General features: G+C 39.2%; 1 protein-coding gene across 4 annotated transcripts in view; it reads right to left on the bottom strand.

Moving 5' to 3' along the window:
* Positions 1-23,679, bottom strand: part of TBCD (tubulin folding cofactor D) — a 123,478-nt gene extending 99,799 nt beyond the window's left edge. The window contains exons 1-9 of one of the 4 annotated variants that reach the window (XM_061376970.1): positions 23,559-23,679; positions 23,042-23,268; positions 18,541-18,591; positions 18,235-18,332; positions 17,436-17,537; positions 15,384-15,527; positions 14,548-14,603; positions 10,679-10,811; positions 2,671-2,716 (exon numbers count right to left, since the gene is read on the bottom strand). In XM_061376970.1, the coding sequence (XP_061232954.1) occupies positions 2,671-2,716; positions 10,679-10,811; positions 14,548-14,603; positions 15,384-15,527; positions 17,436-17,537; positions 18,235-18,332; positions 18,541-18,591; positions 23,042-23,234 (823 nt within the window). In that variant the 5' untranslated portion in view covers positions 23,235-23,268; positions 23,559-23,679. Of the gene's footprint in view, positions 1-2,670; positions 2,717-10,678; positions 10,812-14,547; positions 14,604-15,383; positions 15,528-17,435; positions 17,538-18,234; positions 18,333-18,540; positions 18,592-23,041; positions 23,323-23,558 lie in introns of those variants that run through there. The other 3 variants (XM_061376969.1, XM_061376971.1, XM_061376972.1) reach the window with 3 other exon arrangements.
* Between the last annotated feature and the right edge of the window lie 55 nt (positions 23,680-23,734).

Below are 23,734 nucleotides of genomic sequence, written 5' to 3' on the forward strand. Positions count from 1 at the left end.
ACATCAGTTTTGTAAAGTTTTGAAAGCTCCTGAGAATATTTAGATTTCTAAAGGTATTACTAAGATGCAAATGCCTTATTACCTACTTTGTAGTAGCTCTGACACTGACCAAATAGTGGTAATACTCTTCACCTACCAAACAGGAAGGATTGCTTTAAGCATTACTTTTGACTATGAAAATTATAACGAAGCTAGATTCCTAGAGTATTTATGCCTCAGCTTCTCACTGGAAGTGACATGTTCCAGCATCTTTCAGGGTTTAAGAACTGCCGGCAGTGTAACAGAACCAGGAGTCAGAAACCTAATTCACTTACTCTGCAGCTAGTTTCAAGACTAAGAAAGTCCTCATTTATTCCTGCTCCCTTTCCTCATGTACTATTTTCAGGCAGCACCAACTTAACTCCTCTGGCACAGGAATTTTTATGACGATGAATGCCCATAACCATTTAGACATGAGAAATACTGTGTATGTGTAAACAGTCAGCAACAAAACCTTTCATTTGGGCACATCAAAGGTAACAAAATTATTTGTCCAGCAAAGTAAAAAGAAAAAAAAAACAAAACAGAGACGAAAGGAGAATCCTGGGTTAATGAATGTAAAATTCCAGGATTCAGAATTTTCATACAGAAGAGATTCCTGTTACAAATAAAACAGTCCTCCTGCATTTTCAACCCAAAACAATTAATGATTGTTTTGAAGGCTGATCATTAGCTAATAGAGACCAACAGCTTGGGCTCTGAAGGACAGTCATTCTTGCTATGAGCACCGCAAATATGGATGTGCACTGGGAAAATACTTTGCAACCTCTTACTCGAGTCTTGGAGCAGAGTTTTCAAAATACTCCAAGATCAAAGACATAACAATTGTTCCAAAGTCTGAGAAAATGTAGGATGTGACTTAAAAATCTCCTCAGATTTTAAAAAGGCTTTAATTTATCCTGCCATACTAAAATGCTAATAGAATACACACAGACCAAAAGGTAAAGCCAGTAATAACACCTACTTTGATACCTTCCAACCTGGATTTTTATGCAGATGTAAAAGCTAGAAACTAATGGTTTAGGAGAAAGAGAGTGCAGAAACATCAATATTCACAGACAGAAAAACAATAAGAATAACTAAATATAAATCCCTTCGAAGTCCTTCCAACTCCTTAATCACTAAAATATCTACAGACCCATGCAAATGACTTGAGGAATAGTGCTTATTTTACAATAAAGTTCTGTGTAGCAAATGATTTCAAACAGTATCTTCCTTTGTCATTTGTCCATTTTTTTCCTATTTGATCCTCAGAGCTGTTAGAACCTGTTATAATTAAAAATCTTCAGTACTTTTTGTCTCTCACATTTTCTTATCCCGAACAGTTTCTGCCTGAATATCTGCTTCTTAGTCATGAGCATTCTAATTTTTCTATGATGAATTTATTCACTGGCATGCCCCTGATTTTTCTCTTATTACTAGACTTTTAACTGTTTAATATTCTATGTGCCGTAGGCCAAAACATCTAATTTTACCAGCCGGGTTAGTGCTGTGAGCCAAATATCTTCTTTTCATATTGATTATGATTATTGTGTTGTATAATTTGCATCTTTTAAATTACATAATTTTGTATTATACCATATTTTACCTAGCCTGTTTATTATTCTGCTTATCTGTCAGTCCTATTGCTCTTTAAGCTTCTACAGTGCTGTCTGCTATTTCTACGTGATGACATTCATCAATAGTTTCTGATGAGCATATATGTCATTCCATTCTATTTGGCTTACTATCTTATCTCCACATTTACTCAGATCTCAGGTATTTTGTATGGAAGCATCTGCATCTCCAACATTAGTAACTGGGAGAAGGGAACTGCTTCCCCCACAAGACCTATGAAGTTTCTTCTCTGAAGTCAAAATTCCATTGAGTGAAATCACAAGCCGCATTCTAAAGCGAGTTTACATCATTGCCTGATTCCTGTGAATAGCACAAACCCTATTTTCTGGTGCTCTGATAAGCTTCCCAAAATTTACAAGCTCTTTTGTAGTGTTCTGTAGTTAGCCATCATCTTTCCCTACCTCTTTTTACTGCTATGAATAAAAAACAAGATAGCATTTTGTAGGCAGCTGTGACCATATTCCAGGACATGAAGGTAACTCCAACAAGCAGCTACACTGTTCAGAAACTTCTCTGCTCCCCTTCTGGGTCTCTGTCTATTCCTAATTGCATCCACCATAATCTTTCTCTGGAATCAGTACGTGATTCTAGCTGGGTCCCATACACAGCTGGTTCTTTAAACCTGGGTTTTCTGAAATCTTGAGCTTATGTTGAAATGCAAAGATCTTCTGCAAAATTTCCAGCAATACTGTGCATAAAAACAATTTATATTCTTATGATTTTTTAAACATATTTTCCACCTCTTATAGTCTGTATGTTCTGTGTTCAGCTCTGTACTATAGCAACTGGCCAATCCCAAATACTTTGATGAGCTGTTCCAACATAGCATTCCGCACTAGCTTCTGCTCCTTCCTCACTGTCATCCTTTTCCCCCCGCCTCATTTTGCATGGTTCATAACTTCCCTGTTGACTCTGCTCTTTGCAGCATCCCTTGTTATCAGTTTAATCTTTCATTCCTTTTTTTTTTTAAATTGGAATAGCTTAATACTATGAATCAGGATATTACAAACTTACCATATGGTAAACAATCTTCTCTTTTGGCATGTTTAAATAACTGTGCCTACAATCAAAATAAGGAAAACAAACATGAGAATACAGAGATCCTGAAACACATTATATCAAACATATAGTTCTAAAATACTCTATGCTTTTGAAATAATCACTAGTGGTTACTAATTCAAATAGCATAAAAAGGGAAAGAGTCTCAAGGAGCAGTTTTACTTCTTTGTAAGTCAAGAATACTGCGGCTCCGCCTTCCCCTCCCATCCACACAATGAGGTAAGGCAAGCCAACTCAGGGAGCTGAGCTGGCCAAAAAACCTCTAAAGACAGAATGAAAAAGGATAAAAAAATTGAGAGAGGGGAAAAAAAAGGGGGAGGAAGCCACTAATTTTCAGCCAGCTCAGCTTTCTGAACCATCCAGCTCAGTGCTTGGTCACACAAACTCAGTGCAGGTGCAACCACAGCACCTATTATCTCAAGCAGCTCATGTTGCTTTGAACTTCTAAAAAGTGAAGCAGAATTTGCAGAACATGAATATAAGCAGAAGAACCTGGGGAACTCTAGGTCCTGTCTGGGACTTCCTGGCACTGAACATCTCCAAACTGAATACGCTTTGGTGATGATTTATTAAGAGAAGCCAGCACACAGAACACATCAAGTTTTTGTTCACCGCATGAAGTGAGGGTAGTTAACAGCAGCAACCACACAGTGACAAGCAGCACACAGTCCGGACTAAACTGTTGAGTATTTTGTCCTGTTTTCCCAACAGCTTTTCAAAACTCCATGTTAAACCAAACAAACCCAGCTACAGAAATTTCTGACTGTAAGCCTGCTACAAGCATACCTCCAACAACCTTGAATTCCTGTGCTGAAGGATTTACAGAAGAGCAAAAAGCTTCTATAACAATTTTATATATAATTAAATACCCCAGAAATATTAAGCCCCAGCACTACAGCAAGACAAATGGACTATTGACACCTGACAAAAACATGTTAAACATCGAAAGTTTCCTCAGTTCACTTAGTATGCATCAAAAACTGTGTTCAGTCACTTCTTTTTCCTTGCGTTGTCATTAACCAAAAGAAAAACCCTCCACAATAAATATGCCTAGGAGTTAAACGAGAACAGACTTACCTTAAAAATATGTACTTTCTCACACATACCAAACACACACATGCCTCCTGTACTGCAGGTGTGGTTAAGAGCAACAAAGGCAATAAAAACACCTTCAGGCTACATACCCATTCTAGTTTGTTTTGTTACTAAACTGCATTTTGGGATCCTAAATTAGCACTTCTGATCAGCTCTGCTTCAAGCTATACAGGGGAATTTGATAATCTAGATTGAATTTTTTAAGATTTTTAATGGTTTTACAAGTAACTAAGCAACTCTAACGCATCCATTAACAATCGACATTTACAAAGGAGTACCTCAGGCCCAGAAGAGCAGCTCTCAGAAACAAATACCAACATGAGTGGTAAAAATATAGCACAGCTTTTCTCAATACACCATACCAGTATCCAAACAAAAAACTATTTTCCAACTAACTTACAACAAAACTCTGCTTGTGTTAAAAAGCCTGAAGAAAAGATGACACTCTACAGAACTTTGGTATAAAGAGCAAATGTAGAGTGCCTCTAAAATTTCTCCATCTCTCTGCTAAAACATGCAGAAACTCATTTTTTCATCGCTTGGTTCCTGTGTTCTGCTTTAAAAACCTGTTAGATAGTTTCTTCACAAGGTTAGCAAGTTGGTAGCAGATGCCGGGAGATCCTGCAACATTTCTGCAGCACCTTATCTTCACAATTATCCTCTTTTCTGTAGAAAAGTCCAGTTAAGAGCAAAGAGTGCTTTTAAAGCACACACAGACTGCCTCCAAATTATTAGGATTATATTCAAGCATGTTCAAAACAAAACAGTGTAATTCTTGAAGTAGTAATAATGCACAGAAAAAGCTTTTTAATACAGCCTTGTGAATACTCCTGGGTGAATGCATCTGGATTAAGTCTATGCTTACACTTCATACAATCACAGAATGGTTTGGGTTGGAAGGGACCTTAAAGATCACTTAGTTCCAACCCCCTGCCTGATACTGAAGAATTATTCCTAAAATCTCATCTCTATCTCCTCTCAGTCAGTTTAAAGCCATTCCCCTTGTCCTGTCCCTACAGGCCCTTTTCCAAAGCCCCTCTCCAGGTTTCCTGCAGCCCCTTTAGGCACTGGAACTGCTTTAAGGTTTCCCCTTCAGGAGCCTTCTCTTCACCAGGCTGAACCAGCCCAGCTCTCTCAGCCTGGCTCCAGAGCAGAGCTGCTCCAGCCCTCCTTCACTTCTCAGCACACTGTCAAGGAGCTCCTTCAAAGGTGGAACAGAATCCTGAAAACATCTACACACTTTCAGTCTTACGCAGTTCCCGAATTCTGGCATCTTCCTATGAGCTTCTCTATGAATTTTCACATCCTTAAGGCCAACTTCGAATTCAGCTCTTGACTCCTCAGGAAAAACAGAACTTGAAGCACCTCGAGCAAGGTGTGGGAAGAAATTAACCAACACACAAGCAGGAAATGAGAAAACTCTTCAAATATTGTACCATAATTTTTTTTAATGTTCTTCTAAAAAAATACCCCAAAAGGAAGAAAACAGCTTCGCAAACCTCTGCCTCAAATTATAAGAGTGAACTTGACAGATTCCATTTCACAACCATTTCTATTATTTTCTAACAGAAAGGTGAAACATATATTGTTTCCCTACAACAGTTTAATTATAAACCTAAGTAACAATCTATTTGTATATCTAATATTCAAAACAGAACATCTAGTCTCAAGCAAAATCTTGCAAAGATTTCTAATATACTTTCAGATGTTGAAATCATCACAGCAACTCTTCAGATACGGAACACAGCAGGAAATCCAGTGTCTGGGTTTTGTTCTGATTTTAGAAATGTCAAGAACAGAAGTTTTCATTACTCCTTCATGAGTCAAAGTATGCAAAAGCATTCCCAAACTTTTGAGCTTAGCATGTATGTTTTCTAGGGGAAATAAAAGAGCACTTTAACTGATGTTAGCCTTTGGGAAAGTGGGGTATGTATTTTCTTCCAGCATGTATACAGTAGGTCAAAGGTACTGTCTCAGAAAAATCCTGCAAACCTAGAGCTTACAAGGGCTATACTGAAAATAAAAGTACATGCTGCAGGAACAGCAAACATTAACAGAAACACACAGAAAAAAGGAGAGATCAGCATTACAGTATCCAGCTTAAACTTCCTGCCTTGAAGGAAGAAAAACATCCAAGGCACACCATTTCAGAAAATCTGATACAAACAAAGTAATTAATAAGCTTGGTTTGCCACCTGCATAGACATTTCAGTGTCAGCAACTGACAATACTCAAAGTAAGGAGCCTGTCCATTGGAGTATCCAGGCAATCAAAGTTACGCCATGGCCTCTTCACTTTAATGAGGACATACAGCATACACCAACTTACCCAACCTGTTGAACTGTTGAAAAGTATGTGACTCCCTCTCTTATAAATAATTAAGCCACCTACAAATTAGAGAAAATCAGTGGTGTGCAAGCAATGACGACTGTCAAGTCTGGTTTTGCTTTAGAAATAGCATGGTGCAAGGAAAACAAAGCCTAGTTTCTTAGTAATCCAGGAGAAACACACCACACCTTCCAATTGTCTGCATAACCCACTTCAGGCCCGACCTCCATGAGCTGTATCAATCGGGATCATCTCCAGGACATGTTCCCCAAGCTATACAAATCACCATTAAGGGTGGCCTGACTGTTTGGTAGCAAGCATATCTTCCTGCCAAGCAGGAGACACAACTCTGCATCTACCCTCTGGTTGTAACCAGCCAAGTCAAGGACTGGGAGGATAATTTCAGCCTCTATGGGAAGAAAATGATCTTTCATTACTCTGGAGCACCCCCTAGTAGTCACACAACATTCAGGTCCAGGGAAAGCTATCAGCCATCCCTGCCTTCAGGCCAGATGTGGGGAGGTAAACAAGGTGAGGGAGGCCATCCTGTCAGAATAATAAATTCACTTGAAAGTAGAGAATATTTCATGCATTATATGTGCAGCTAATGGCACAATAGATTAGTTCAAGCCTTTGTTCTTACTGTCTTCAACACAGTAAAATATTACTCCTTCTGTAAGTCATACGTGTTTGTCAGGGCATCAAGATAGTGCTTAAGCTGACAAACTTCAACACAGAACACAGTTAAACCGGTGGCAAAAGGAGCTAAGTTTTCTTAAGATTTTATTTACCAGCTGAGAGCCTGAAAAGTTTAGACTAACATGCGGAGAGCTAACAGAATCCTTCCTTTCTACCTTAGCAAGACTAAACCCACAGTTTAAAAAAGAAGAGACAGCTAAAAACAGCAGTAGAGCCTAACAGGAAAAGAAAGAGTCTTAGGATAACAGAGCTCCTAAGCCCTGAACTAACTACAGTACTTCTGGTGAAAAGAAAAAAAGAAGTATCAGACAAAGCCCCATCGGAATACTCAGTGCCATTCAGAAAGGAGATGCAGTGCTTCCAGAAAGGGGTCAGAGCCCTGGGTACCAGCAGACACAAGAATTTTCCTCTTCTCCTTCTATCATCTCCTTCTATCACCATGGCTTGTTGTAAACCTTTATCACCAACACAAGAAGCAATGACACCTTCTGAAAAAAAAACAACGCCAACAGACAATCCTAACATCGCTAATTCTTTGAGAATGCCAAAAATATAGAGACTTGGGAAACATTCTATTTAGAAATAGTCTATTTTTGTGCCTCTGGGTCCGAAAGAATAGAGTTAGAGAGTTCTTTCTTCCCTGGAGCAAAATTTACATAAGCATGTAGCTATTGCTAAATAACTTTTGCATTAGAGACAGCTCAGGGAAATGCCCTGTTCTTAAGACTCTCGAGTTTCATCAGATCACTGTGTAGGGCGTTTTATTTTTTTTAATTATTACTCACACTTGTATACTGAATCACTTATAAAACAAATAAGGTTTAATAAGTTTCAATGCCCAAGGCTACCTCAACATGATGACATCTCTGTCACGCAAGAACTGGGAGTGCTGCACCCTGCAGCAATAACTAAAAAGCTGTTTGATATAATGGTAGGTTTAAAAGCAAACCTCCAGACCAAGAGAATTTAAAATGCAGATTCTTGAAACAGGTTAGAAGTTTCCTTCAAGTAAACAAATGTTATTAAAAAAAAATAAAAACTGAGTCATATTAATCCAACATTTAGAATCCCTCCAATACACAAATCCAACATCAATAATCCTTCAAATGCACCAAGTGTCTAAACACAAAACTGAATTTAATTCAATACCAAACTGAATTCTATACAATAGTTTCAACTAAAGAGAGCAGTTTTAAAGCCTACATCTGAAATGCTATAAGCAAAGACTCATGTTTGTACACACCTGCTGTGAAATGATAGATTACTGACAACAGGTGGAAAGAGAAAAAAAGGAAAAAGCATTGGGGGAATTAAAATATGTAATGCAGGCTGCGTGTTCCAACAGGAACCCTGAAACAGTAGTACTCGTTCTACACATAATGCTGAGTTAGATTAAACAGTAGCATACCTAATCACCAAGACTTAAGGCCACAAAGAGGCAGATCAAAGTGCAGCAACGTCGAACTACTCACTGCGTACCTAACTTGCAGTTTCAGTTCATTGAAATGCAAGAGTTTCGTGTCTTTTTAAAACAGTTCTGCCATGCCAATCTCTCTACAGGCTATTTCCTACATGCAGGTCATAAGCAGCATAATCCAACCGAAATCCACCCAGTCAGGGGCAGCCCTAAATTGATCTGATGGACAGAAAGACTTGTTCCCACCCTGGTGGGTTACATTCCCGAAACCTGTCATCCCGAAACCTGCCTTGCTGTACTCACCAGAAACTGAAAAGTGGTCTTTTTTCCCCCCTGTTTGTTCAGAAAGAAATGTCCAGGCAACTACAGTTTGACTCTTAAAGTAATAAATTGCTGGAGGAATCAAAGGGCAAAGAACTTTGAAGCTTGTTGACACAAGTTTTAGCTGTCCCTCACCAGGATGTGTTCTGCTTCACACACTTGGCAATTACTTAACTATGTTTCTGTACAGACTGTTAGAATCTTGTCTGTTTAAGAGAAATGGTTCACTTGTTTTAAAAACTCCTTTTATTTTCAGCTATTTCTGGTTTAGCAATAAGTTATCATTACAAGTATGTTACAAAGTTCTTAATATTAACTCTTGAAATAAGTATTTCCTACTCCACTTAAGCCCATCTCCATACACACATACCTGCACACATAATCTGAGAACCTTTATTCCCTAATGATCTAATTCATGCTTACATTATAGTAACTAAAATTAAAAATGGAAGACTGAATGCAAGTAAGGTTTTAGAAGTTCAGTCTGCTCATAGCTACCAACTGGAACAGGAGTTAGGAGCTGTAGGACACAAATAAAACTGGCCTGAAACGATTTCTCCTATCCCAGAGAGAAGGAAAAACTAATGTAAATGCAAGAAGGCTCCTGGCTTCCAGGTATACTGTATCACATTCCAGTTTCGATTCTACTTGTTAAGTATTCACCTGTTTCGCTTAGTATGCACTAATGAACAGGTGGATAGAGCCAAAGCCAAACTCAAAGGAATTATGACAAAACACTAATGTATTATACATCCTGCAGGTCTCATCATGCACCTAGAATGGCAAACAGTCAGTCTCCCTTTCCAGATCTGACAATAAAATGATGAAACATCATTCTGTCTTTTGAAACATACTGCAATGCATACAAATAATGCTTCCTCCTGCTTAAGCAGCACGTCCTAAGTTATTCTAAATATAGATCATTTCTTGTATCTTCTGATTTGGAAGAGCTGCTAGGGAGGAAACAAAAAAAAAACACCCAAAAAAAACACACAGCACACACTTGTTCCAGAACTTTGCTTTGATGTTTAGTAACATACTGTGCACGAGTCCTCACAGCTATTAGTTAAGAAGAGCTGCAAATGTATGCAAATGATAGAAACTTGTACAAACACCAGCAAATCCTTAAACCTGTGCAAAGACTGGTCAAGAGCAAGTCATCACCTCCACTTTGGTCAACAACAAAAACTAGAAGTAACAGCTGCACCTGCACGAAGTGCCCCATTCTACCCAAATATATTTAGACATCAAAATCAAACAGATACCAAAACTGTTACTCAAGTGTTTCAAAATGCACACCAACACTTCTAAGGGTGTAAAACTACAAGAAAGCTTTTATAAAAAGATACTCTTTGAATGTACAGGAGGAATGCTATCATACAGCAGTGGTTGAGGTATTACAGATTTTTTTTCCCGGGCACAGTATACAGATTTTAAAACCAAACTAAGAATTCAACACTTTTGAGTCTTAACCTATTGTTACTAAACTAGGCAAGGAGCATTAAACAAAAAGCCATTGGAAACAGTGCATTTTCTCAGACTGCTGAAGGACACTAACAAGTTCAGTTTGTCTTAGCAAAACCATCGAGAACAAGATTTGGGTCGAAGAAATGGATACAACTTTCTAGAGTCACTTGCATTTTGGTTACCAGTTCTGAAGTCTAGGAGAGACCACTGCTATACCAAAAGCCCAACCTCTGCATTTCATACAGTTCCAATTTTTCCACTTATTTCAAAGGTTTTGTTCAAAGAAAAAACAAAACAAGCAAACAAACCAACCAACCCAAACCCAAACTGAATTATGAAAAGATTACTGATATATAATCAGGTATTTAAAAGCATTTTTGAGAGTTATTTATTAGTATCTATACTGGCAACCTCACTTTCATTTGGTGATGACAAGAATACTTCAAGAAAATATACATATACGGGAAGTTACAACTTGCAAACTGTTGTGGAGGAAATTCTAGCAGTACATAATCTTATCCTGTTTTAATAAACACACATAAACTCTCCATGCATTTGCTATTAAAGGTCTACCATGGCAGTATTATATGACCATAAATAAAACCATCTATCTTTAAAAAGGAGAAAAGTATTTACCAGAGCCTGAAGCATGCCATTCATAACAACAGTCCCCTCCATGGACTGAAAGGAGGATTTAGATATCATGGAGAGAGTCCAGTCCAGGAAGTCTGCCATCCTTTTCTGCTTGACATCAGGGCGGACAATAAATCTGTCACAGCAAAAAAAAAAAAAAACCAAACAAACACTGCAGTTACTAACTTTATGACTTTCAGTGAAAAATAATTTTTCCTGCTACCCCAACTGGTTGCAGTTCCTAAATACTACTCTCCAATGGATATTTTGCTAAGTTGCTGAGGGTGGAAACATTCCAAACTATCATCAATTCAGCCCTTCTGTCTCCAAGCAAGGCTTTGACCCAGCTTTCACTTCGATCTATAAACTTGTAACCTACAGATTTCTCATCTTAATTGTAAAGCAACAAACATTCCAAAGGTCCATCAGAATTAGTGAAAAGCTCAAGCAAATACAAGGATTCTCTCCACCATTCTCACTAAGAACAGCTATTTTGCACATCTGAAAATGGGTGCAAATCCACAGTAGGTCCATGCTGCACTGTTATCAACCAGGCCCATATAAAGACTAATCATCGGTGCTACACTGGGGTTTTGTATATGTGAAAAGGTCAAACACTTGTTATTTAACACACTAGATAGGTCAAAAGATGTGTTTTCACCTATCTTAGGGCAAAAGAGGTACATTAGGGTTAAACTACTTCTGTAAACCTATAATCATCAGTGCCAAGCAAGCTACAGTCAGGGCATCTGCTTCAGTTAGATGATATAGTTCTCCTAGCACTTAAAAACAAGCAGAGATTCAGACTAAATTAAGAAACTTTGTTCTTAATGCAGTCAAAGGAAAGAAGGTACATGGGAAAGCCCCAAAAGTACAGTTCATAGTGCTTAAAGAAGGATGCGTGCAGAGCCTGTAACTGGTTACTTTATACACCTACAAAGTAAATGAGGAACTGTGCCAAGAATTAACTAACGGGAAATATTAAATACAGAGAAGACAGGAAACAGTGCGCATGTATGTGATCACCTGAATTGTCTTCAAAGTCAGTATCTGTTGTGTTCAGCAATAAAACAGTGAGGATTTGGGACACCAGTTAGTTGAGAGGGTGGTTTGCTTTATAACCAAGTAGCAAGGACACAGCCTTCTCTTGCACAACAGCGCAAGCGGAGAGAAGTAACCTGTAAAGTAGATGAACTGGTTCCTAGACCCTTTCTTAGCCCAAAGGAGTTTAAATCTTATTTTCCCAAAGGAGTGCCATAACCTCCAGACTAGAAGGAAGATAAGCCTCAATCCCCTCCTACTGCAGTCAGGTCCCTAAGCAGACAGAAAGGAGAATTCATGAAACAAATTCTAGCTCCTCTGCCTCTGAAAAGTAAATTACTTCAGAAAACGGGATCCTGATGGTTCTCTTGAAATTCATTAACTCCTTAAAGCAGGAAACAGAACCCAGACTTCCTCTTCCTCCCAAAGCAGTTCCCTACTCATGTGATACTGAGTTAAGATTCCTGTATCTCATCTCTCTCCTTGTCCTTGGATTTTCATATTCCTAAGAAGAAGCAGCACTGATCTCAGAATAACTATGCCCATTCATTAAAAAATTGATCTGTGATATGAAAGCAGTGAATTCAAGTGCACCAAGGCCAAAAATGCTTTGGACCCAGGTGTTCCAATTCCTGGTGAAGTGTTTCAATCACTACATTATTTTGAAAATAGTGTTTTCATAATAAACTAAATACTTACAAGTACCCTAGATAGTAACTTTACTCCCATTACAGCCTTACACACCTTGATGCAGCTGGTACTAGAACCAGCTTAATGTGTTCGATCACCTTGTTATTAGTATATGTTTTTAATAAAACTTAAGTCAGCCAATAAAATGGAGGTGAAAAGAACATAAGACAACTGATAATAACACACCTGCCCGCTACCCTGTGTTCGGATCCTAGGCCCTTATGAAATCCCCCTGAAATCTAGGGTTGAGCACTGCATGAAGACAGAGTTTTGCTGAATACAATACTTTATTAAATCACATGACTATATATATATGCTTCCACTAGTAATTTAGTTTTACAGATACCCTGGAGTACAAATGAAGCACAAAGGGGATGAAAGAGTCTTTTTAAAGTACTGTCACCCTTACTTTAGAAGGCTTCCAAACACTGGATGTACCTATCCCACTTTGTTGATTTGCATGTTTTTCTGCGGTTTTAGGAAGCATATTTGGCCACATGAATGCTCAAGAGTAATCCACTCTATGTCACATTTCCACCTTAAATCCTCTGCTTCTGACAACCTGTCACAAGGCAGATGACCAATGCAAACATAAAAATGCTGGAAAAGCAACTTCCAGTTCTCAATTCCAAAATGACTGCAAAAACCTATTTACGAGAAGGAGAGAAACCTACATTCTGTCACATGGAAATAAGTATGTAACAGTCAAGTTTATTTATTGAAGGCAATTCAAATGATTAATGCGTTCACTTAAATTTGGCTCTGAAATATTTCGGAGCAAATCAGAAAAGTACAGGACTAGTCACCAGATTCTGCTCTCAAACTCCTTCATGAATTTTCTGCATGACTCTGCCAGTTCTAAACCAAAAATGTTTGTTTTGCCATGAGATTCAGAACTGCACCTTTATACTCAACTAAAAACACATTTCTAAAGCACTGAGTCCTGTGACTGAAGCTCAATTAATTTACAGTAAGTACATGAACAGCTGTTTCCCAAAAAAGACAGTTAGGATCTGCTCTACTAAATGTTATATTTAACAACTCTTTTGATATAATTAATTCCTCTCAATCTGGAGAAAAAACTTAATGCAGATTTTATTGTTCAGACCAGCTACCACATCCACTACCATCATTTCACCTTGTTCGCTCACCTATAGAGCCTCTGCTCCTACAGCTGCACTGGCAAAACTACGTTGGCAGAGCCCCCTAGTGTAGACACAGTAAATGCTGGTGTAAAGATTTTTGGAAGGGTTTTACTTGCTTTAAAAAGAAAGAAAAAAAGATAAAAAACAAATAACAAACTGAGCTGACTAAAGCCCTCTTCTGCTGGAATATACTGAAATATGAACTACGATATATACTGGAAAAAGATGCACATGTACCAGCACAGTGTATGGTCTAATTCATTTTCATATGCATCAGAAATGAAATCTTCACTAATGCAGAAGGAAAGAAGAGCTACAGAGGTTCATTATTTCAATTTTACAAACAACCCCATCACCAGTGTCACTGAAATGACACAAAAAAAACATCAAAACAACTGCATCTCTGTCACAAATTTTTGGGTGTCAAGACCACCATGTAAAACAACTGGATTTAGAAAGTTCCATTATCCTACACCTGTTTAGTTTGATGAATTAATTGACAACAATAAACCTAAGAAAGCAGAAGTACTGTTTTCTGGATGAGAGAATGGAGAAAGGGACAAAATGGCACTACTCCTTTCTTTCACATAAATCCCAATAAGAAACATCAAGCTAGTAATCCTACATACCAATTTTCTGGTTAGTGTGCAACACACTGCAAAAATCAGCAGCAACACAAAGAACCTGTATCTTTCTGAAACCCTGCAGTACAAACATTGTAAACTGCCCTGGAAGGCAACTGAAGAGTATCCTGTTAACAGTGAGGATCTGTATCATTTCTGGTAAGTACCTGTTCCTCTAGTAAGCAGAAAACAAAACAGAGCGTGTCCAGTAACAAACACTATTGGGTGTGATTCAGGCAAGTTTTACACCCCACATACAGCTGGCAACTTCCAGTCCTCCCAATGCCGTCATTAGCAGTGTCAGACAAAAATGTGGCAGGAGAAAGGGGAACTAGCTTTTCCCTTTCTGCCAAGAAGCACAAAAGAGACTTACTTTGAAACCAGCACAGCAGCTGCATCTCGAGCCTTATCACTGACAACCAAGTAACACTAAGGGTAAAAGAAAACTAACTGTAAAGCAATGCATACATGTAGATTTAATAACAACTACATGACTTTGTACATGAATACACTACTTACGATTACAAACATTATGGTCATATATTTTATGTGATTATGATTATAAACTGATCTTAAGATCCTAAAACTATTAAATTTCCCACTTTCTGTATCTCAAACAACAAAGTCTCCCTTCTAGTCTTTCAAAGGTGCTACTACAAACCTACAAGAGATAAGCCACTTAAGTGCTTCAAGTGTCAAAAGCATAAGGTGTTCAGGTATTTGTGGGGAGGGCATGCTGTTTATTTTTATCTTAAAAGGCTGACAAGTCAAACACTTTGGCTTATGCTTAGTGACACTTTATTACCTTTGTGGAAAATTCATCATGCAGTCATAGCTTCCAATTGTTACTAATCCTGACCAAAAGCTGATTTTCAATATAAATCAAACTCAGCTTTCAGAAAAAGCTGGCTACTGTTTTCAAATGCTAAAAGCTGTTAACATAATCTAAGGCATGTAATCATATCAGATAGTTGTAAAACAAGTCAGTTTACTGCTTGTGAGGAAACAAGTAACAGTCTCATCTAACACTAAAGCAGCAAAGAACATCTTGAAGATTCCAAAACTACAGATAAATCCTTTACAGATCAGATGCAAAACATATGGGTTTAAACAATATTTTGAAAAGGCAATCATTTATTATGTATTGGAAGATAAAGCCTAAGAAAAACACTACAGGTTGGAAAATATTGCAAGAGGTTTTATACTTACTTTTGCTACTGTAAGTATGCGATCCATTGTGGGCACACGAGTGTGCCCCTCCTCAGAAATATTGCCATCAAAACGCGCCAGATCAAAAGGAATCAAGCATATCATGGAGAGCCACAGCAGAAGCATATAACGGGTTTCCCAAGTCTGGAAAAGAATGGTAAAACTGAATATGTACTCCCTTTTCTGCAGTATATTCCAACGAAGTGCCTGATGCACAAACTATCCACTGGCTCCAAGGAACTTCCAGAGTGAGATAGTAAAAACTCTGAACCTGAACACCCTGGAACACCAAAGGAGACAGAACTACAAGCAAATCCAAACAGGAAAACAGTAACAAAATTAACGGACCCTTCCCTCTGAATTGGAAATCCAGACAGGTTTATTTCCTTCCCAAAGGAAAATTACATGTTGCTGTTTTCCTGTTTGCTCCTTCTTCCCTCAGCCCATTTGTGCCTCCAGTCACAAATATGAGAGAAATGGGTTCTTCTCCCTAATTTCTTATCTATTGCTGTCATGGTTTACTGAAAGAACTTTGGATGTGTTTCGTGAGACAGACAGACATGAAGGAACTTTTACAGGCTTTAAAGCAACTACAACAGCAGCAAAGTGATCAGAATTGATAATGTTTATTATGAATTTATTTTAATTTAGAACAGAGATACAGTTATTGTCTTCAGATCCATTATGTGCTACTTGTAATAGATTATGATCTCTCAAAATTAGTCTGCAGTAATAAGCCTTCTGGAATTTTTAGCTTTCTTTATTCAAAAACAGAAGAATATGAACTATGGTATGTTGGACTTGATGACCCATATGGATCCTTAAGAAAGGATCCTTATGGGTCCCTTCCAACTCAGGCCATTCTATGATCTCCATCCATGCTTAAAAATTATTTACCTAAATATATTTTTCAAATCAGAATTCTTGCCCAGAACATCCCCAGCCAAATAAGACTTTAAATGAGGACATACAAGGAACTGAGGGCACACTGTTTCTCAAACTGCAAACAGGTAGGAAAAAACCCTGAAATTCTAGAGTTATTTTTCATACTCAATGTATTATCAAAAAGCAAACATTTCTCATGCCATAACTGTGCCACTTTCTCACCTCCCTCCTTTCAAAAGAAAAGCTGAAGAAAAACAAAACAAAAATCAAAAAAATCCACAGATCTGAAGATAAATGTTCAGGGATTGGGGAAGAAAAAAACGTTTTTTGAAATTAAACAAGGAAAATGAACTATCATCTTCATTTCCTCATCAAAATAGAAGTTCTCGTACCAACTTTGACAAAACCCCAGGGTTTTAAAACCAACCTCTTAACTTAAAGAGGGATAAATACATAAAACTTAAATACTCCATTTCCTGTGATTTTACTTTTATGACTCCCAAGGTAAATTAACATGACCCTTAATGATTTGCATAGCAGAAAGAGGATTTTTCAGTTACTCCTTTTACAAGTTCAGTATCCTTCACTGCCTTTCTTACTACTGTTGTTTCAATTAATTTGTTCCCCTATATGAATGGTTAGAGATTTTACTTGCACCTCTACAACCATGACTTTTAAATCCTCAGAACATGTTCCATGAAACAAAAACATAAAACCTCTTCTTCAATACTGAATTTCTCTTCTGACAAGATGACTATCACACTATATCACAGAACAGCTTGGGTTGGAAGGGACCTTAAAGCTCATCCAGTTCCAACCCCTGCCATGGGCAGGGACACCTTCCACTAGAGCAGGGTGCTGCAAGAGCCATCCAACCTGGCCTTGAACACTGCCAGGGATGGGGCAGCCACAGCTTCTCTCTGGGCACCCTGAGCCTGCACCTCACCACCCTCAGAATAAAGAACTTCCTAATAGCTCATCTAAATCTACCCTCTTTCAGCTTGAAGCCATTCCCCCTTGTCCTATCACTAAAACCCAGATGGTTCAGTTAACACTGGACAGGGTGTATCACTCCTTTATACACTTTCTTCGATTTTCTTAACACTGCTCATCAGCTTTTTCTGCTGGAGACACAGAAGTTAAACAAAAAGTAAAGCAAGTTCTTACCTCAGGATCTTTTGGATTCTGGTCTACAAGCATATCCAAAACAGGCTGTAGATCACGAACTTCATGAGGAAACAGTGGGAGGAAAACTTTGTACCCTCTCACCTGTAACAGAAAGTTTCAAAACTTAATCAAGTGCTGAGGAAAAGTAAAATACCCTTTAAGGAGCTTCTTGTATATGAACCTCATGTAGTATGAATGTAGGTTATGAATTAAGGTCTTAAATACCTTGAGGTTTTTGCATTTTACAAACTTATTAAGAATTACAAGATTGCTAATACTTTAACTTGAAACCAAGGGGCCGCTGGGAGACTGCCTAGTCCAACTCTCCTGCCAAAGCATAGTAACCCAGCGTAGGCTGCCCAGGACTATGTCCAGTAGGGTATTCAGCATCTCTAGGGATGGAGATACCCCAACTTCCCTAAGCAATCCACGGCAGTGTTCAGTCCTCACAGTCAAAACATGTTTTCACATGCTTAGATGGAAATTCCACAATCCATCCAATTCTTCATCGTATTTTACCGTTCCTTTTAACATTATGATTCTGGTTTTGCCACTCAGTACCTCAATGTCTGCAATTCTTTATAGGCTTTTTTTTTTTTTTTTTTTGCATGCAGACCTTGATTTTTACCACTGTGGATCATTAAATAACATAAATTATCAGGAAAAATGATAAAAAAAGAAGAACTACTCTCTCATAGTACTTATTTATTTTACTATTTTTGAAAGTGTAGATTTTTTTTATTTAAATTACAAATAATATATTGAAAACAAATATTTCAGTTACATTTGGGTTTTTTACCTTCGTAATGATGTAAAGAAATCTAAAAGCCAGGTGAACAAGTTGGGGAGGAGATCTGTTGTCCCGTACTATATCCAACAATAAAGTCATCATCCACTCTAATGAAAGGGAAGGGGAAAAGTTAGACTACATGCAGTTAGCTTACAGTTTCTCATACTTCTAATAACAAAGAGAGTGTTATAAGTAATAAGTGTTATAAATAACATAATATGAACCACAGCAATCTTGTAACACAAATATGGACCTTCTAGTTTAACAGATTTTTAAGTATATACATAAAAAAATATTTAAAGATGACGTTCGTACCTAAGTGACGATCCAACAGGTGAGGTTGCTCCTGGTACTTGTCCATTATACCTGAAAAGGAAGATATCTGTAATAAACTAGGCAAAATAAAGGCTCTCACACGCATTAATTGCGAGATACACCCCAATTCTATCCAGCTTTAGCTTAAGATTTCTGTATCCTTGAGCTAGGTGCTGCCATCACCTGTAAGCAAGGTCAAAAAGTAAGAACACTACAAAGAAATAACTATACAAATGCAGTTTGTGCCCTTCCATAGTCCAATCATTTGCCTACACTGAACCAAAAAGTCTCTCAAACTACCGTGAACAAAGCTCACGGCACTCAGCTTGCTGCTGTCCTTCACTGCAGAGCTCCTTGTACCTCTCCTTTCCTAAGCATCACTTGCCAGCACACTGTTTCTGGTGTTTGCAGAATTCACTGAGGGAACTCTGCAAACAGAGGGCAATACTGAACCACTATAGACTACAGCTGCTCCAGATGTACCAGCTTTACACTGGACTCCTATCTACACACGACCAGAACACTGCTTCACACCTTTCTGCCGTGCTTTTCACATCTTCTTCATTAACGTATGGAATCCCACTTACTTTTACACACTTTTCTACTTGTTGGCATGTCAAATTACTGGTTGTCTTTAAAAACACAGACCAAGATACCTAAACATCAAGAACTGGAGTAGCATGACTCTTTTCTAACCCTGAGTTTAACACAGCCATGGGGAAATTCTCCCTGGACACACTGGGCTTCACCACAAGGCTATCTCTCCTCCCATGCCTGGAACGTGTTTAAAGACATAGTTCTACCACTGAGGATGCGTACTGAAACAGGGTATGGGCACCATAAAATTCTTATCTCTTTCTTTTGAGCTACCTTACTATAGCAGGAAAAAACCCAACACAGTACTACTTTGAAAGTGAAGATGCACTTCACAATCCTCAGAACCAGTTTTTCATTTTGAAATAGAACAGAGGAAATTACTCGGCAAAGAACAAAGAATCCTTGATAAACTTTAACCTGGACGAACATAAACTGCAGCTATTACTATCTGTGCTCCTCGAGACTTTTCACATTACTTTATCTTGCTGCAGTAATATGTTACTTTCATTTTGGGAACTGACTTAAGGAAAGACAAACTGAATACGGAAAAAAACAAACAACAAAACAAAACAAGAACAACTTGCCACAGTTTTTAGAAACAAAGGCATTTCTATTTACACACAGAATCAATAAAAAGCAACTGCAGAAACAAGAGCTGGATTTCAGAAGAGATCATCAGCTTAATCAGTATTGCACTGGAAATGACAGGGTCATTGTAGATAGTTGGTCAGCAAATAGCTTTTTAGTTAGAAAACTAAAATACTTCCTTACCTTTCCTTTTCCTGCATTTATGTTTCTCACAGCTTCACTCCCTATCCCTATTCTCCATTTGTCACGTCAACACTTAGATTTAAGATATAGCTCATATTCAACAGTGCTGCAGTTGTCCAGTGGATGACACTGCACAACCACTTTAATGGTATCCTTGGCAGGTATTTGTGCAATTCTATCCAGATACCACAGTGCTGCCTTCTATCATGAGGGAAGCCTGAGCTCGTAATCATCAATAACTCCCTATTAGTAGTTAATGATACCTTGTCCTGGGTTCAACTATAACGGTTATTTTTCTCCTTTTCAGTAGCTGGTCCAGTGCTGTGTTTTCGACTTTAGTCAGAGAACAACGCTGCTAACACCAATGTTTTCAGTTGCTCCTCAGTAATGCTTACTCTGATCAAGGACTTTTTCAGTCTCATGCTCTGCCAGCAAGGAGGGGCACGGGAAGCCGGGAGGAAGCAGAGCCAGTACACCTGACCCAAACTAGCCAAATGGGTATTCCATACCACAGCACCTCATGCCCAGTATAGAAACTGGGGGCAGTTACCTGAAAGGCCCAGATCACTGCTCAGGTCAGGCTGGGTATCAGTTGGCAGGTGCTGAGCAACTGTATTCTCTCCCCTTGTTATTTCCCTTATCATTATTATTACTGGTAGTAGGAGTAGTGGTTTTGTGTTATACCTTAGTTACTGGACTGTTCTTATCTCAAGCTGTGGAATTTATATTCTTCCAATTCTCCTCCCCATCCTTCCTGGAGCAGGAGGGAAGAGGGGAGTGAGCGAGCGGCTGCATCATTCTGAGTTACCAGCTGGGCTTAAACCATGACATACCTTAAGCTGCAAATGACAGAATCAGTGAATACAAGAAATTCCATCAACACTTCCAACAACAGCTCTAAAGCAGATGTGGAATTTACCAGCAAATCCCTTGTCTTTCCAAATTGTTTTCCCAAATCACAGTCCAGCAATCTAAAATAAATCCCTAAATCTACACGCTGAAGAGAATTAACTGGAAAAAAAATTCTTCAAATGCTGTTATTTAAATACATAAATAAATAAATAAAAGTTCCAAATTTTTCCTACAAAATCATGGTTGCAGATTAAATGCTCTGCCTGTCATGGCTTAAACCCAACTGGTAACTCAGCTCCACGCAGCCATGCACTCACCTCCATCTCCCCTTCCACCCCCAGATGGGATGAAGAGGAGAATCAAAAGAATGTAATCCCCATGGGTTGAGACAAGAACAGCCCAATAACTAAAGTACAATACAATACTACTAATAACAAAAACGATAAGAGAAACGATAAGAGGAGAGAACATAAAACTAAAAGGGGAAAGAAAAAAAATTCAACAATAAACAGCAGTGATGCACAACACAATTGCTCACCACCTGCTGACCGATACCCAGCCTGACCCGAGCAGCAACCAGTCCCTTCCAGGTAACTCCCCTCCATTTTATAACCTGGCCATGATGTGCTGTGGTATGGAATACTCCTTTGGCTAGTTTGGGTCAGGTGTCTTGTCTCTGCTCTCTCCTGGCTTCTTGTGCCCCTCTTCACTGACAGAGCATGAGAGACTGCAAAGTTCTTGATCAGGGTAAGCACAACTGAGCAACAACTAAAACATCAGTGTGTTACCAGCATTATTCTCAGACTAAAGCCAAAACACAGCACTGCACCAGATAATAGGAAGGACAAAAATAACTGTTACAGTTGAACCCAGGACACTTCCGAACTTCTAACAGTCCACCAAAAAAATGAGCAACATATGTTTTTGCAAATGCTTCAGACACCTGAGTTAAAATCCACTGTAAGTGATGATCTCTGCCTTATCTGCACACAGATTATTCCTTAAGCTTCAACACAATATCCCACACGTTTAACCTGTCACCATATTTGGGACAGTTTGCCCAAATGAGAACGAATTATCAAAAGATCAAATGGTACCTTACAACACTAAATACTATAACAACGTATTGACCAACATACTTGTTACCTATCAGTTTTATGTATATTAACACTGAATTGAATGGACAATGATGTGCATGCAGAAAGTTCATAAATACAATTTAAACACCCAGAGACATACACATGATATGGAAGACAGAGAAGTATAGCAAGGTGATTGGGTGGAGATGATGATGGCCTTTCAGATACAGATTTCTTCAATAATGGCTTCTCTATCCCATCAAAGTCAATCATTTCACCTGTGATACCGAACAATCAACACAGATGCGAATGCTCTTGCTACTTCTTTCTGAACAGTTGCATGCTCATCATTAACCTCCTCAGTACAGTTACGGCAACCAAGTACAATACTACTGAGTAACTTCTGCAGAGTCAGATTTCCAAATTTAGGGCTTTCTGGTTTACTGTCTCTTTTTGTCCAAAATGCAGACACTGGATCAATATTTTGACTGCAAGTTTTCTGGTTCTTTTGCAATTTCACCATTTTTGCAAAAGTACTTGCAAAACGTCACTTCACTTAATTCAGCTTGTAAATACAAGAAACTTGGAATGAACTGTGAATCACCTGGTCAGAATATTGGATCCAATACACAGATGTGCATTGTAACAGGCTGATAACAAAGGCCCTGGTACATGTACCTAATTACACACATTATGTTCAGCTGAGGTCTAGAAGCAGAATCGCTTTCATGATATGGCACAAAAGCTCAGTTACTAAAGTCAGATCCAAGGTGCTCTCTATCAGAAATAATTACATGATCTCTATGGATTCAGCTGGCCTTCATATTTCCTATGAAACAGAAAGGAAAAATATTAAATTATCCCTTTAAAGCTCAAAATGTATGCATTTTTAACAAGTGATTAGGTACAAAAATGGCTTGACAAAAAATTTAACTACGTTATTATCTCAATTTGAATGGAAAACTGGAAGCTAAACATGGGTCAGAATTCAGATTTCTTAAATGTGAAACCTAGGTTTTTATTTACAGTAGTTAAATTGTGGAATACACACCTGGCACACAAAATGAGTAAAAAATAAACCTAAACTACCTGTTGATAAAGTTCCAGCACTACTCCTAACCCAAAATCTGTTTCAGTCCTTCTGGGGTACCAAATTCCTTTAACCAATGCAGGAAGATGCTCCCTTTGGATGCTGTGCTTACCTACAAATTTTTCCACTATCGATTCCCGAGTCACCAGGTCTCTGAAGGCTCCCTTCAGGTTACCGATGAGCCCCCGGACCTCCTGGCTCTCTGTGAAGCTCTCCAGGATGCTTCTTGTGGTGATGACACTCGCCTCCTGGTTCTTGTCTTCCTCTGGCTCCGACCCCATTCCATCCATCTCGCCCAAAGCCATGTCCGCCGCCGGCCGTCACCGCTGCCTCCCAAAGCTGGGCAGAGCAAGAGCCGGTCAATGCACCAGAGCCCACCCCTGCCCTCTGCCGTCCCTCCCTCAGGCGACACCGCCGCTCCCCACACATGGCCCACGACAGCCCCGCCCGCCGCCATGCGGCCCACCGCGCCCCTCCCGGGCACAGCGGAGGCCCGGGCCAGCCCAGCCCTACCGCGCCTCCTTACGCTCTCGGGGACCACGAAGACGCCGACGGCAGCACCGGGGAGTGCGAAGGACGCGCTTACCCCCACGCCGCCTCAGACCCGACCCCGCCCGGCCGCGCATTACCCTGGCAACCGTAGCGGCGCTGCCCGCAACCTGCCCGCGCTGCCCGGCACAGCCTCGCTCCTACGGGGCGCCGCGCGGGACCAAAGGGTGCAGGGGCGGCTGCGCGCCCGCGCGAGACCACGCCTCCCAACCGCCGAGCGGACGGCTGAGGGGAGGCTGAGGAGGGGCTAAGGAGA

The sequence above is a fragment of the Neopsephotus bourkii genome, unplaced genomic scaffold (genome assembly GCF_033783945.1).
Source record: "Neopsephotus bourkii isolate Nb327-2 ecotype Australia unplaced genomic scaffold, CSIRO-AGI_Nbou_v1 NB_1749, whole genome shotgun sequence".
In the NCBI taxonomy this organism is placed as follows: domain Eukaryota; kingdom Metazoa; phylum Chordata; class Aves; order Psittaciformes; family Psittacidae; genus Neopsephotus; species Neopsephotus bourkii.